We start from the raw sequence: 16,085 nt of genomic DNA on the forward strand, positions 1-16,085 counted from the left end.
GAAGGAGGGCTGCTAAGAGCAGGAGCTGGGGTGCCACGTGAGGGAATGATGGGAGAGGCATGAGCCCTTTTGGTTTGGGGCTGGCCACCCGGTGAGGGAGGTCTGTAATACTGAGACCTGGAGAATGGAGGTGGGCAACCCAGCTGAGTCCCTCTGCACAAGGCAGAGAGTTCCCAGTGCACCCCCTGGCCAGTTCCTTTCCCTTTACTAAAGATGACCTACCTGCACCAAAGCTCCCAAAGGCCCACCCATGACCCTCACAAAGGGATCAACTCAAACACCCTCAAGATCAGCAAAGCTGGGGTGTCTGAGGACGCAGACCAGCACCCGCGCCTCTGCTGGGAGCAAAGCCGGGGTGTCTAAGGATGCAGACCAGCACCCATCCCTCTGTTGGGAGCAAAGCTGGGGTGTCTGAGGACGCAGACCAGCACCCGCGCCTCTGTCGAAGGGCACCTCTCCTGCATTTCCTCTTCCTCCTCCTTGGCCTGGCCAGGAGCCCACCTGAGCTGGCCTCCATTGAGGCAGCCCAGACAGAGGGCCCGAGGCAGGCAGGCGAGGATGATGGGAACGCCAAGAGGCCCGGTGGCTCTCCGACTCCCATCAGAGGCAGCAAGCCCTTGGGAACTTCACGGGAGCAGCCCACGCCAGCCAGCCGCTGACTCACACAGTCTCCACGATGCCACGCAGCCGGGATAGCCAGTCATTTGTCACTGGGAAATGAGGTGGGCACCCTGCAGCGCAGTGACACCTTTCCAAGACCACAGAACCTTCCGGGGCATGTGGAAAAAACAAACCCACAAGCCCAGGGAGACTTTCTCGAATGAACGCCCTTTCTCTCTGGCAGAGGCAGCCCTGCAGCCTGACAGTGTGCTGTTCATCATCATGAAGGTGCCTCTGATGCTGCCATATGGCGGGTGCAGTCTCATTACCTGGGACCCGGCACTTGCTCCTGTCCCCAGAGGGTGAGAGTTCAGAGCCACAGGCAGCCAGCAGCTCAGGCTTCTGAGCAAGAACCCATTTGCAGTCCCTCGGGTGTCATTCCCACTGCCACCCTCTATGACGCCAACCCAGGGATCCCGTTGTCAGGGAGCAGGTCTCTCTTCTCTCAAATGACAGCATGGGTGAGGGCCAGGACCTCCCGCCCTGCAACCCCTTACTTTCTCCTGGAGCCGCCCTCTGCCTCCATTCAGCTTAGATCCCTGGCCCTTCTCTACGGCCACCGCTCTTGCCAGTGCTATAGACTCCTTGGCCCTGTGCCCACCCATCTGCACGGGCTCAGCCTGTGCCTGCTCCAGGATCACTGAGCACTGCCAGGGGAAGTCAAGCACTGGCGATGGCCAAGCAAGGCCCAGTCACCTCGGCGAGACCCCAGCTCTGTCGTGAGCTGCAGAGGAACCCGCAGGAGGGCTACTCTCAACTTCCCGCACCTTCCAAAGATTTCTACCCCCAACTTCTGCCCCCAGCGGGAGCCACCATGGATGAATGAATTCCACTCCTACTTCTTGGAGCGCACAGCAGCCAGCAGATGGGTCCACTCTCACCTCTCCTCCTCCAAACTCCCAGGACTCCCCATCCATCCTCTCCTCCCTCCCTTTCAAGGGAAGGTGCATCCTCTTCCCAAGCTCACACGCCCACCTGGGGATCCCAGCTCCAACCTCCACCATGCACCAACCCCTCCTGCTAGAAGCTCCATGGCCACCGAAACAGCTTCCTCTACAAGTGAAGAATCCTCCCCTCACTCGCCTCCTTCTCCTCTTCCAGCCAAGCCTCCCCTACGCTGCCTGCAGGGCCCTAACAGTCCTTGCCTTGGGGGAGGAGGGAAAGCAGCTTTTGCATTCTATTTTGAACTTCCTACCCATCTCCTCCCCTCTCCTCTCCCCTCTCTGCTTCTCTCTTCACCCCCATCATGCTGCCAGTCCTCCCCTCTCCTCCTCGCAGAAGGTATGGTTCCCTCTGCCTCTCCCTGCTTTCCCTCTGCACCCACCGGCGGGTCCTGGCGCCCTGGAGCTCAGTGTGCGAGAACCCCCACTATGCCCGCATTTCCATGCGGCTCTGCCATCTTCCTGCTACTTCAGCAGAGACCCGGGTGTCATCCTAGATGCGCTCTCCCATCACATCCATCCGCCGCTTCCCACATCCAACCCACGGCCAAAGTCCAGGCCTCCAGTCCACCTGCCCCAATAGCAGCTGGGGATCTTCAGGAAATGCAAACCTCATCAGGCTTTCCCTCGTTTCCAGTGGCCTTTAGGTAGCCTCAGGATGAAGGTAAACCTCTAGCAGAGCACAACTCACGTTGGTGCAGGCCATCTCCACCACTCACCCCACGTGTTCTCCCAGCCTCCTGCCTCCTCCCTCCTCTGCCTGGAACTTGTTCCTGCCCACCTCCAGCTCTCACCCAAAACACACTTTTCTCGGGGTTGGAAACGACCTCCTTCTACCCTCCCACCCTGGGCTAAATCCCTTCTCTGTGTTCCCTGGGTAGTCTAGACAAATCCTCAGAAACCTCTAACACTTAGAATTCTTTTAATTTAAGTATCTTCTGAAAGGCCATATATAGCCCTGGAAGACAGGGTCCCAGCACCAGCACAGACACGCAGTAACTATGTGTCATCAAAGCTACCTGGCCTTCCACCAAAGCCAGACAACAGCTCATTTCCAACAAGGAGAGCTGACGGCCTCATTTCAAAGAGAAAAGGAGGCCTCTCCACCCAACCCTCTCCACCCCATGGCAGCATGGGATGCTGCCAAACCGAGCACAGCAGGGGCAAGGCCTCCCCAGGCTCCAGCAGCCCAAACTCCCTCTGCCACTGCCTCGTCCCAGTCCCACAGGTAGGAAGAGCAGCCCCGGGTTGACGACAGGAGCCCATGCTCCCAGGCTCTCCACTTCGCCTCCCACTGCAGCTGGGGCATCCTCCTATGGTGATGAGCAGGAAGAGGTCATAATCTGCCAAAGGAGAAAGGACCACATCCTCCTCCCAGCAGAGGCGATAAGCATCTCTGCCGTCGAGGCCCAGGGATCTACTTGCTTTTCTAATCTTACTTTGGGGGAAGTGGAAAAAAAAAAAAAAAATCAAACTGAACCAGGGCAAATTATTCCACAAAGGCAGTTCTCTGATGAAACCAGCCTGGCTGGGCTTTGGCCTGGCCCAATTGAATCTATGCTTAAATAGACGTCTGCTGTGTGCTGGCTTAACCAATTATCCATAGGGCATTCTGGGCCTGAAGTCTCACCCAGGCGCCAGGCATAGAGGGATGCATCCCAGCCTGGCCTGGTTATCTCACAGCACAAACACCGGAAACAGTTTTTAAGATGACTGCAGAAAAGAACGGGATTTTCCAGCATCCCGCACAGTTTCTCCCTATCTCCAGGAGGAATGCACCACGCTGAATATGATGAACCCATTTCCAGTGTTCTTGAGCATGAACAGAGAAGGACAAAAGGGTGCCCCAGCCTCCGTGGCTCCACTGGCCCCTGGAGTGAGAGATGCATGGTCAGACTCAGTCCCATCCTTGTCTGCCCCGGGGCATGTGTTGGATGGTTGTTAAAAGTATGATCTACTACAAGGCTGACAGCCCCATGAGAGGACAAAGGCCACCTCCTCCAGGAAGCAAGACAGAATCATGGCTCAGGACAGGATGACAAAGATGCCACCTAAGAAGTTTGAGCAGGCCGGGCATGGTGGCTCATGCTTGTAATCCCGGCACTGTGGAAGGCCAAGGCTGGAGAATCTCAGGCCAAGGCTGAGCCCAGGAATTTGAGGCCAGCCTGGGCAACACAGCGAGAACCTGTCTCTACAAAATATTTAAAAATCAGACAGAAGGCCAGGCGTGGTGGCTCATGCCTGTAATCCTGGCACTTTGGGAGGCCGAGGCAGGGGGATCACCTGAGGTCGGAAGTTCAAGACCAGCCTGACATGGAGGAACCCCGTCTCTACTAAAAATACAACATTAGCCGGGCGTGGTGGCACATGTCTGTAATCCCAGCTACTCAGGAGGCTGAGGCAGAAGGGTCGTTTGAACCCAGGAGGCAGAAGTTGCGGTGAGCCAAAATTGTGCCATTGCACTCCAGCCTGGGCAACAAGAGCGAAACTCCGTCTCAAAAAAAAAAAGAAGAGAAAAATCAACTAGGCATGGTGGTGTGCACCTGTAGTCTCAGCTACTCGGGAGGCTGAATTGGGAGGATGACTTGAGCCTGCGAGTCGGAGGTTGCAGTGAGCCATGATTACAACACTGCATTCCGGCCTAGGGAAGAGCATAAGACCCTGTCTCTAAAAAGAGAACTTTGGGCAGAAGTCAGCTCAGGTTCTTTGGCCAGGAAAACACGTGCCAGGAGATGTGGGCACTGCACAGCCTCACAGAGAGTCCCCAGCTCATGGCCACGCTGTGGGCATCACCATGCCTGGAGGCTGCTCAAACAGACAGGGGGTGCTGCGAGGCAAAGGCTCCTACCCGATGTGGGCCTGCTCTCCTGCTACAGACCTAAAATCACAAAAACTAGATGAGGCAAAGATGTATTTGTGCAACCTTATTTTTTTCCTTAAATATTCACAAGTCACAGAACTGCCTCTGAGCATTAAACCCTGAATTAAGGTATCAATTCACTGAGGTCTAAACACTCCACTGATTAAAATAGTAGTGAGACAAGGATGAAGCATTTCCAAAATCAGCCTCTAAGCATCAAAGTGCCACCGTGTTGAACAAAACTCATTTAAAGGGCCAGGAATTCCATCTCTCCTGGAGATGGATGCGCAGGGAGTGGTTCTATTGGAGCCAGGTGGGCAGGAATTCAACACCACTGAACCCCCAACAACTATCCCTTCCACACTCCATGACCCAGTGATGCAAAGGATAAAATCCCACAAGGGGAAGGACAGAAAGAAAAGAGCTGGTTGGAATTACATATCCTCGGGGGGAATCAATCAATAAGTCCTCTCAAAGAAACCAGAGCCACGAAGAAAACGATGGCTTAGTTCAGCCGTGAGCCGAGTGTGCCTGAAACCTAGCTAGAGATGGGCAGACATGGAGCAGAGGTCCACCTCCACGCTGGACCAGGGCCTGGCCACGCCTTTCCTTCTGTCTGATGCTCCCACATCCATCTCCTGCCTCCTGGCGCACGGTGACTCAAGTTCTCACTCTCACCTAGGAGTCCCACTTCCCATGTGGCTTTCTTGCTGGCGTAGGGTTAAATGCCTATTCATGAGGACACAAAGATGAGCGATGCTACTGGAATCCTTTTCACAGACACACCGAGAATTTAGGTCATCATCTACGTATCTTTTCTAATTTGGGACATGTTACCCAGGACATAGAATCCTGGGACACGTCTACCTGTGAACCAACCATAGCTTCCCATCTCCTGTGCACACTGAGAGGCTGGTGAGCAGAAATAGACACGTTACCCACCGCCTGATTAATGCAGGCAGGACACTTTCGTTCTGTGTAATTAACAGCTCTAAAACCGGCGGATGACTCAATTTAACACAGTCTCGCTTAAAACCCAGGAAGGCACACGGCAATTGCTGACATGCCTGCTCTCCCCTGACGCTTCCAGAGGTACTTAACCGAAACCCAAGGCACTGAGCTATCAGGTGGTATGAAAGCATCTCCTTTTATTTCCCACCTTGCCTTCAGATCAATTTAATCATCTGCAAAACAGTAAAGCAGAACCACAGCCTAAATTATGGAAGTAAGATGCCTGCTCTTTTGAAGTTTCAACTTTTGACCTTCACATTCAAACTGCACTACCCAGCACAAGAAAAGAAATTATCAGTTATGATCTCATGTTTGTGGGGAAGAGTATGATTATAGAGGAATTTACAGGAAATCAAAAAGGCGCTCCTTGAGAGAATGGAAAACAATAAAACAGTCACAGGAAGGAAATGAATGACAGCCGAACAAAAATGAGAAAGCGAGTTTGCCCGTGCTAGGAAAGGCTGCTTGCTGCCCTCCAGTCAGACAAGCTCCAGAGGAACGTCATGTCCCCAGCCAAGCTGCCAGAGGGAGCTGAGGTGCATGTGGGTGCCAAGGAAGCCAAGCATCTGCCCCCTGGTCCTCCACCCTACCATACCCTGGCCCCAGCACAAGACCATTCCAAGGGCACTGGACCAGTAGTGAGCTGGGAGGATGACTGACACTCAGGCAGCCCCACTCCACGGGTACCCCCTCAGAGCTGCAAGGAGCAGTGCAAGAGCCTGGGTTCAACAGTCTGGGCTCAACTGGCATTTTCTTGGGCAAGTCACTAACTTCCCTGTGCCTCAGTTTCTTAATCTGTAGCATGGGAATAACTAGAACACTTACCTAATACACCACAAATAAAATATCTTTAAATACAGTGACATGTGTCAAGTGCTTAGCACAACACCTTGTATACACGGAGTCTTAACAGGTGACAGTGTTATCAAGATGCGCCGGGCTACAGCCTGGCTAACATGGTGAAACCCCATCTCTACTAAAAATACAAAAAGTAGCCGGGCGTGGTGGTGCGTACCTGTAGTGGGGAGGTGGGGGCTGAGGCACAAGAATCACTTGAACCCAGGAGGCAGAGGTTGCAGTGAGCCAAGATCATGCCATTGCACTCCAGCCTGGACAACAGAGCAAGACTCCATCTAAAAAAAAAAAAAAAAATGTGCCAGGCTGGGTGCAATGGCTCATGCCTATAATCCCAACACTTTGGAAGGCTGAGGTAGGAGGATCTCTTAAGGCCAGGAGTTCGAGACCAGCCTGGGCAACATAGGAGACCCCGTCTCTACAAAAAAAACAGAAAAATTAGCTGGGTGTGGTGGCATGTACCTGTAGTCATAGCTACTTAGAAGGCTGAGATGGGAGGATCGCCTGAGCTCAGGAGGTCAAGGCTACAGAAAGCTACGATCCCGCCGTTGCACTCCAGCCTGAGAGACAAAGTGAGATCCTGTCTCTTAAAAAAAAAAAAAAAAAAAAAGACATGCCAGCACTTGACTTATACTCTCAATCTTTGAGCCTACTTTGCAAGTGAGGAAACTGAGGCTGGGTGAATCTTCATATCGATACCATGAGTTACGTTTCACCACATCTCCGTTTTACAGATCAAGAAGCTGAGGCTCAGAAAACTCATGACTTCCTGAGTAGGGAGGAGCTGGGGCTAGAATTCACATGTGCCCTAGTTGATGGTTTCCTGTTATCCCCATGATCCTACCAGAGAGAGAGGATGGTGAAGATATTCAAGACCTAACGACAAAAGATGTGTCCCTGAGTCGTAATCTAACATCAGGGAAAGCCCACTCTTTCCTGTTAATAAAGGACCTGCCCGCCGCCCCACACAGCATCCTTCCTTCAATGACCCAGGGAGTGTGATGATCATGACTACAGTGGACCCACCGAGAATGACAGGGACCCGGGCTATTAAAACATACCCCTGAGCAGCAGGGACGATGTGACATTTCTAAAACAGTTCTACTGCCATCAACTGCCAAATAAGTCCTTTCTGCTGCTTGCTTTAATAAAGTTGGGAGGTATGCTTACGAACGCGGGCGCGACCTCAAAGCCTCGAAAATGTCACTTGAATTAAAGCATGCTTCTTCGAAAGTGACGAATTAATGACTTATCCCTTAGGAGATGTGGGAGTACAGGACCCAGCTGTGGTCTCCAAGGCACCCAAGCTGTAAGCGACCACAAGGGAATATCCCACGTGAGGCAGTGTTAAGTGGACATGGCCCATTCTAAGTACCCAGGATTTATTCTTCCGCCAAATGGGGGCTACAGATAGGACAGGCTCTCTGGTTTCTCTTCAGAGCTTATAAATCTTTTGCCTTTTACAGACAAGTCAGGCACTTATTACTTTATTTTTTTTAAACAAGGTCTCGCTCTGTCACTCGGGCTGGAGTATGGTAGTATAATCATGGCTCACTGCAGCCTCGACCTCCTGGGCTCAAGTGATCTTTCTGCCTCAGCCTCCCAAGAAGCTAGGACTACAGGAGTCCAATGCCATGCTCGGCTAATTTTTTGAAATTTTGTTTTTGTAAAGATGGGATCTCTCTCTGTTACTCAGGCTGGTCTCAAACTCTTGGCCCCAAGTGATTCTCTCATGTTGGTCTCCCAAAGTGCTGGGATTACAGGCATGAGCCACCAGCTTGGCTTTGTCACTTTATAAAAACAAGAGGTAAAGCCGGGCGCGGTGGCTCAAGCCTGTAATCCCAGCACTTTGGGAGGCCGAGACGGGCGGATCACAAGGTCAGGAGATCGAGACCATCCTGGCTAACATGGTGAAACCCCTAAAAAATACTCTACTAAAAAAGTCTCTACTAAAAAATACAAAATCTAGCCGGACGAGGTGGCGGGCACCTGTAGTCCCAGCTACCCGGAAGGCTGAGGCAGGAGAATGGCGTAAACCCGGGAGGCGGAGCTTGCAGTGAGCTGAGATCCGGCCACTGCACTCCAGCCTGGGCGACAGAGCCAGACTCTGTCTCAAAAAAAATAAAATAAAATAAAATAAATAAAAATAAAAATAAAATAAAAACAAGAGGTAACTGTGAACTTGAAGAATACCAGCCCCATCTTCACAGAGGGTGGCTGTGAGGGCCCACTGGTTAGAGACCCACTGGCCTCTAACCCTGAGGGTGCAGTATTAGCGCCTGTCGTCAGCCCTCAGTTCTCCACCCCCAGCTCAGCCCTCTCTCACACTGGCACCTGCCTCAGATTCAACACACCCCAAGTCCCAGATCTGCCCTGGTATCTGGCCCTCCCAGTTGTCCCCATCTCAGTGACACACGACCTAGCTGTGCGGGACAAAAACCTGGAGTCACCTTCAACTCCGCCCTTCACTCACGCCTCACAACTGGTCCCTCCCAGGAGCTTTCCATCTTGACTGCAGCCTCACCACTCAGTTCTGTCCTGCCTCTGCCCTCTACTGCCAGCTGGACCCCCGCAACAGCCTCCTAACTTGCCACCTGTTCCCATACTTGCCCTGCAGCTGGGTCTCTAGTCTGAGGTCAAAATGATTTTTTAAATGCAAACCCAATCTTACCATTCTCCTGCTTAAACCATTCAAGGGTTTCCTGTGTTTCCCATTCCTCTGAAGAAAAAGTCAAGACGGACACCAAGGCCCACCCAGCCACTGCCTGTCTCTCCAACTGTTCTCGGGCTCTGCTCCCTGGCTTCGCACTGGCCACACAAAGCCACCACCCTTTCTCTTGTTTCTGTGAACGAGTGGTCCTTTTTGCCTCGGCCACTCTCTCCTACTCCTTTTTCCACAGCCAATGCCCATTCATCTTTCAGGACACCTCCTTGGTCCCAAGCTCTAAGACTAGGCGAGTCAGAGTTCCCAGCTAGATGGGAAAGAAAATGTGATCATACAGACTTACGGTCAGATGTGAGAAGGCTACACATCTCCTAGGCAAGTGATGATGTGGCAAAGGCCTGGCCTCGCCTCTCTTCTACATTCTCAGTAAGTGCAGTCATCCAGCAAAGAAAAAATGCCTTGCTGCTGTCAAAGAGCAATGCGATGGCTTAGGAAGAAACTGGTGGCACACTGGGATTGGAGGGCCACTTCCAGGGCCCACAGAGGTGACGCCCAGCATAAAACAGCTCACTTTGTAGGCAGCTAGTAGAATCCAGTTGTGCAGCAGGTAAGGGCTAACAGTATCACCACAGGAAGGAAAAAGGTGACAAAAGAATGTGTAGAACAGAATGCTACCTTTGTCAAGACACATGCATGATGTGAGGAAAATGTGTTTACTTTTCTGGCAATGGGATTATATGTGATGTTTATTTCTGCGCTTTTCACTATCTACCTTATGCTGGAGCTATCTAAGTTTGGTTTACTTATGGTAGGAGTTTTTGTAAGATTGCAAATAAGTTTAATTGATGTTTAAGTGACTCATGCCCTTTCAAAAAGAGTACAGCCAGCCAACTAACAACAAAGAACAAGCAAAACAGAAAAGGCAATGGGAGAAGGTTCTGGGAATCTGCTTTTTGAGGGGCTCTCTGAGATGGTGTGGGCAGGAACAACAGGGCATTCCATCCCCATGAGCTGAGCACAACAAACAGGCACGGTGACCACAGGCCATACTCACCACTCAACGATCTCTGGGTGAAGAATGGTGTTGTTGACTTCGAACCTGTGGGGGGAAAGAAATCAAGCCCATTAATCCAACAGTCTATCATGTCCCAGCAAGAACCACTTCATTCAAGACATGCACACATGATGAGGAGAGAGTCCCACACTTTAATTTCATGACTTCCTGACCCACGAAAGGCCTGTTGATCCCTTCCTGCAGCAGACCTGGCAGCCTGGGTCATGTCCTCCAAATGCAGTCAGTTGGAGAGTAAGCTTTATGGCTACAAAACACCAGCCTCGATCCCCACTAGGCAGACAGTATGGTCTCTTGTGTCAAGTATACCAAAATACACACAATAGGAGTACCAGAAGGAAAGAATGCAGAGAAAGCAAAAACCTCACCAATTTGATGAAAAACATTAACCTACATATCCATAAAGCTCCATGAACTCCAAGTAGGACAAATTCAAAGGTATCTATACTCAGACACATCATAATCAAACTGTCAAAAAAGTATCTTGAAAGCAGCAAGAGGAAAGTATTAATAATTCATCACTTACAAAGGATCCTCAATTAGATTAATAGCTGATTTCTCATCAAAACCTATGGTGAACAGAAGGCAGTGGGATGACATTTAAAGTGCTGAAAGAAAAAAAAAGTCCACCAAGAATTCTATATCCAGCAAAGCCATTATTAAAAAATGAGGGAGAACTAAAACATCCCAGATAAGCAAAACCCAAGAGAATTTATCACTAGCAGACCTAACCTGAAAGAAAAACTAAAGAGAACTGTTTCAACTAAAATGAGAAGATACTACAGAGTAACTTGAATCCACATGAAGAGAAAGAGAGCACTGGCAATGGCAACCATATAGATAAATATAAAGACAGTATAAATGTATTTTTTGTTTATAACTCCTTTTCTCTCCTGACTTAAAAGACAACTAAATAAAGCAATAATTGTAAATCTGTATCGATAAGTACAAAATGAATAAAGACGCAATCCAGAGGCAATAACAACACTAAAGAGAGAGAGGAAAAGGAGACATCTAGGGGCAAGCTTTTGCAAACTATTTAAATTAAGTTGACATTAATGCAAACTGATTTTCAAGTTTAATAGTCAACTGTATCCCCATGATCAATAAGAAAACAGCTAAAACATACAGAAAAGGAAATGAGAAAGAAACCAAGATGTTACAATACAAAAACAAATCAAACACAAAAAAATGTAATGGAGAAAGTGAGGAGCAAAAATGTTATAAGATATAGAAAACTAATTTTAAAATGGTAGAGTTTTTCCTTATCAATAATTACTTTAGATGTAAATGGATTAAATTCTCCAATCACAAGGCAAGGATTGGCAGAATGAATTTTTTTTTTTAAGTTCAGGGTTACATGTGCAGGTTTCTTATATAGGTAAACTTGTGTCACGCGGCTTTGTTGTACAGATCATTTTGCCACCTAGGTATTAAGTCTAGTGCCCATTAGTTATTTTTCCTGATCGTCTTCCTCCTCCCACCCTCCACCTTCCAATAGGCCCCAGTGTGTGTTGTTCCCCTCTACGTGTCCATGTGTTCTCATCATTTAGTCCCACTTGCAAGTGAGAACATGTGGCATTTGGTTTTCTGTTCCTGCATTAGTTTGCTGAGGATAACAGCCTCCAGCTCCATTCATGTTCTTGCAAAGGACATGATCTCATTCTTTTTTATGGTTGCGTAGTATTCCATGGTGTATACCATACCACATTTTCTTTATCCAGTCTACCATTGACAGGCATTTACGTTGATTCCATGTGTTTGCTATTGTGAAGAGTGCTGCAGCGAACATACACGTGCATGTGCTTTTTAGAACAGAACAATCTATATTCCTTTGGGTGTATACTCAGTAATGGGATTGCTGGGTCGAATGATATTTCTGTTTTTAGGTCTTTGCGGAATTGCCACGCTGTCTTTCACAACGGTTTAACTAACTTACACTCCCACCACCAGTGTATAAGTGTTCCTTTTTCTCTGCAACCTTGCCAGCATCTGTTATTTTTTTACTTTTTAATAAAAGCCAGGCAGAATGAATTTTTAAAATATGATTCAACTATACGCTCTAAAGAGACACACTTTAGATTCAAAGACACAAATAGGTTGAAAGTAAAAGGATGAGAAACGATATGCTACACCAAGAGAAATGAAAATGGAACTAGAATCGCTATACTAACATCAGACAAAATAAGCCTTAAGATACAAAGTTTTACTAAAGACAAAGAGGACATTTTATAACGATAATTAGGTTAATCCACAAAGATAAAACAATTACAAACATATGCACATAACAGAGCTCTAAGATATATGTATCAAAATCTAACAAAATTAGAGAGAGAAACTGACAATAGTTGGAGACGTCAATAATCTACTTTCGGTAATGAATAAAACAACTGGACAGAAGATTAAAAAGGAAACAGAAGACCTGAACAAAAACACGGTGGCTCACACCTGTAACCCAGCACTTTGGGAGGCTGAGGTGGGTGGATCACAAGGTCAGGAGATCGAGACCATCCTGGCCAATACGGTGAAAACCCATCTCTACTAAAAACACAAAAATTAGCGGAGCATGATAGCAGGCGCCTGTAATCCCAGCTACTCAGGAGGCTGAGGCAAGAGAATCGCTTGAACCTAGAAGGCAGAGATTGCAGTAGGCCAAGATCGCGCCACTGCACTCCAGGCAAATAACAGAGAAAGTCTCCGTTTCAAAAAAAAAAAAAAAATACACACACACCCGCCCCCTCCCCCCAAACAGACCTAACAGGCGCCTCTAAAACACTCAGCCAATAGCAGCAGAATAGCCATTTTCTCAAGTGCACATGGATCATTCTCCAGGATACACTTTATGTTAGGTCACAAAACAAGTTTCAATACATTTCGAAAGACTGAAATCACACTAAGCATGCCCTCTGACCAAAATGGAATGAAATAAGAAATCAGTAACATAAGGAAAATAGAAAAATTGACAAATATGTAGAAATTAAACAGTAGACTCCTAAATAACCAATGGATCATATATCAAACCTTAAAGGAATGAAAAAGGGGGAAATTACTACTGACTTTACAGAAACAAAAAAGTTTGTAAGGCAATACTATAAATAACATATAGCAACAAATTGGAAAACCTACTTGAAACAAATCCCTAAAGACACAAACTACTAAATTGATATAAGAAATAGAAAATCTATGCCGGGCGCAGTGGCTCACGCCTGTAATCCCAGCACTTTGGGAGGCCGACGTAGGCAGATCACCTGAGGTCAGGAGTTCGAGACCAGCCTGGCCAACACGGCAAAACCCCATCCATCTCTACTAAAATACAAAAATTAGCTGGGCATGGTGCCTTGTGCCTATAGTTCCAGCTACTCGGGAGGCTGAGGCAGGAGAATCACCTGAACCCAGGAGGCTGAGCATGCAGTGAGCCAAGATCGTGCCATTGCACTCCAGCCTGGGTGACAAGAGTGAAACTCCGGGAAGGAAGGAAGGAAGGAGGGAAGGAGGGAGGAGGGAAGGAGGGAAGGAGGGAGGGAAGGAGGGAGGCAGGGAGGGAAGGAGGGAAGGAAGGAAGAGAAAATCTAAACAGACCTTAACAAGAGATCAAATTTGTAATAAAAAAAACTTCTCATAAAGAAAAGCCCAGGACCAATGTCTTCTATGAAATGAATAGCAATTCTATCAAATGTTTAAAGAATTTATACCAATTTTCATAAACTCTTACCAGAAAAGGGCCAGGAGCTGTGGCTCATGCCTATAATCCCAGCACTCTGGGAGGCAGAGGTGGGAGGGATGGCTTGAGGTCAGGCGTTCAAGACCAGCCTGGCCGACACGGCAAAACACCATCTTTACTAAAAATTTAAAAAATTAGCCAAGCATGATGGTGTGCGCCTATAATCCCAGCTACTTGGGAGGCTGAGGCAGGAGAATCACATGGACCCAGGAGGCGGAGGTGCAGTGAGCTGAGATCACACCACTGCACTCCAGCCTGGGAGACAGAGCAAGATTCCGTCTCAAAACAAACAAACAAATAACAACAACAACAACAACAGAAGAGGAGGCAATACTTTTCAACCATTCTACAAGGTGAGTATTACCTTGATGCTAAGTTAGACAAAGACATCTTAAGAAAATAAAACTATACACCCAAATTCCTTGTGAAGAGACACAAAAATTTTTCAACAAAACACTAGCAAACAGAATCCAGCAACATATAAAAAGGATATATATACATCATGACCGAGTGGGATTTTTTCCTAGGAATGCAAGATTCCTTCAACATATAAAAATAAATCAATGTAACACATCAATCATATTAATAGAACACATAACAAAACCATATGCTTGTATAAATAGATGGAGAAAAACAATCTGATAAAATCCAACACCTTTTCATAATAAACACTCAATGAACTAGCGAGGGAAGGGAACTTCTTCAACTTGATAAAAAGCATCTACAAAAAATCCCCTCAACTAACATCATAACATACCAAATGGTAAAAGACTAAAAGCTTTCCCCTAAGATGAGGAACAAGGCAAGCATGTCTGCTGTCTCCAAGTCTATTCAACTCTGTACTGCAGGTTCTAGCCAAGGCAAATAGGCAAGACAAGACATGAAAGGCACCCAGATGACCCTGCAATTCTACTTGTAGGTATATACCCAAGGGAACTGAAAGCATATGTTCACACAAGAAGTTTGACATCTATGCTCACAGCAGCATTACTCAGAACAGCCAAAAGTTGGAAGCGACCCAGATGTTCACCATCTGATGAATGGACAAACGAAATGTGGGAAGTATCCATAGAAAAATATTTTCAGCCATAAAATAACGTAGTAGTGACAGAATAAGCAAGCAGGGAAATCAGGAAAGATATCGAAGATATAAACAATAAATTAACCAACTTGACGTAATTGACATACACAGGACACTATGGCCCATAGCTGCAGAATACATACTTTCTTTAAGTGTATATGAAACATTTATCATAATGGTCACATGCTGGAAGTTTCAACATATTTTAAAGGGCTGAGATGCAGAGAACGTTCATTAATCACAGAATTAAATGAGAAATCAAAAAATACCCATGGTTCAAAGATAAAAATACAATGGAATTAGAAAATAACAATATGAAATATCATAACCTGTGAGAAATTCAGCTAAAGCAGTGCTTACAGGAAAACTCATAGCTCTAAATATACACAGCAGAAAAGAACACTGAAAATCAGTGATCTGAACTTCCATCCTAAGAATGCCCCTTGCAGAAAGCAACGAAATAAAAAGGAAACATATAAGAAAAATCTACAAAGCCAAAAGCTGTTCTTCGATAAGATGAACATCATTGAAAAGGTGACCCCAGGAGACAAAAGGATCAGGTCAGGGCACATCTCTGACACAAGAGAACCATGTGTGACCCAGAGCTCAAGCTGGAGAACACGGTAGCCTAGCACAAGCTATAGGCCTCAGCAGAGAAGCCTCGGCAAGACTTCAACTCTCTGGATTCCAAGACCTGCTCCTTAGTCAGGTGTGGTGGCTCACACCTGTAATCCCAACAGTTTGGGAGGCCAAGGCAGAAAGATCACTTGAGCCCAGGAGTTCAAGACCAGCCTGGGCAACACGGCGAAACTTTGTCTCTACAAAAAATTTAAGAATTATCTGGGTGTGTTGGCCCACACCTGTAGTCCCAGCTATTCAGGAGGCTGAGGTGGGAAGATCGCTTGAGCCCAGGAGGTTGAGGTTATAGTGATTCATGATTGCACCACTGTACCCCCGCAGCCTGGGCAAGAGTGACACCCTGTCTCTTTAAAGAAAGAAAAAACCAACTGCCCCATCTTAGGGAAGGATACAACATACAAACACATGCAGGGTCGTGACCTCCTGTCCTCCTGCAAGCCAGGGACCCTCCAAGGCTCCGTTAATGGTGTTGAAAACATTGATGCAATGCCATGGTTGTGAGGCCAGCAGCCCTTCTCCTAGCTGAGCCAACTCAACAAGGGCAGGGACAGGGGAGAGAAGAGAGAAGGGGTTAACAGCA

General features: G+C 47.5%; 1 protein-coding gene across 1 annotated transcript in view; it reads right to left on the bottom strand.

Annotated features, from left to right (window-relative positions):
* PEPD (peptidase D) overlaps positions 1-16,085 on the bottom strand; it is a 140,639-nt gene that overhangs the window by 85,974 nt on the left and 38,580 nt on the right. The window contains exon 7 of the mRNA XM_033225627.1: positions 10,047-10,091. Within this exon, the coding sequence (XP_033081518.1) occupies positions 10,047-10,091 (45 nt within the window). The remainder of the gene's footprint in view (positions 1-10,046; positions 10,092-16,085) is intronic.

Source organism: Trachypithecus francoisi, unplaced genomic scaffold (genome assembly GCF_009764315.1).
Source record: "Trachypithecus francoisi isolate TF-2019V2 unplaced genomic scaffold, Tfra_2.0 Lachesis_group12, whole genome shotgun sequence".
Lineage (NCBI taxonomy): Eukaryota > Metazoa > Chordata > Mammalia > Primates > Cercopithecidae > Trachypithecus > Trachypithecus francoisi.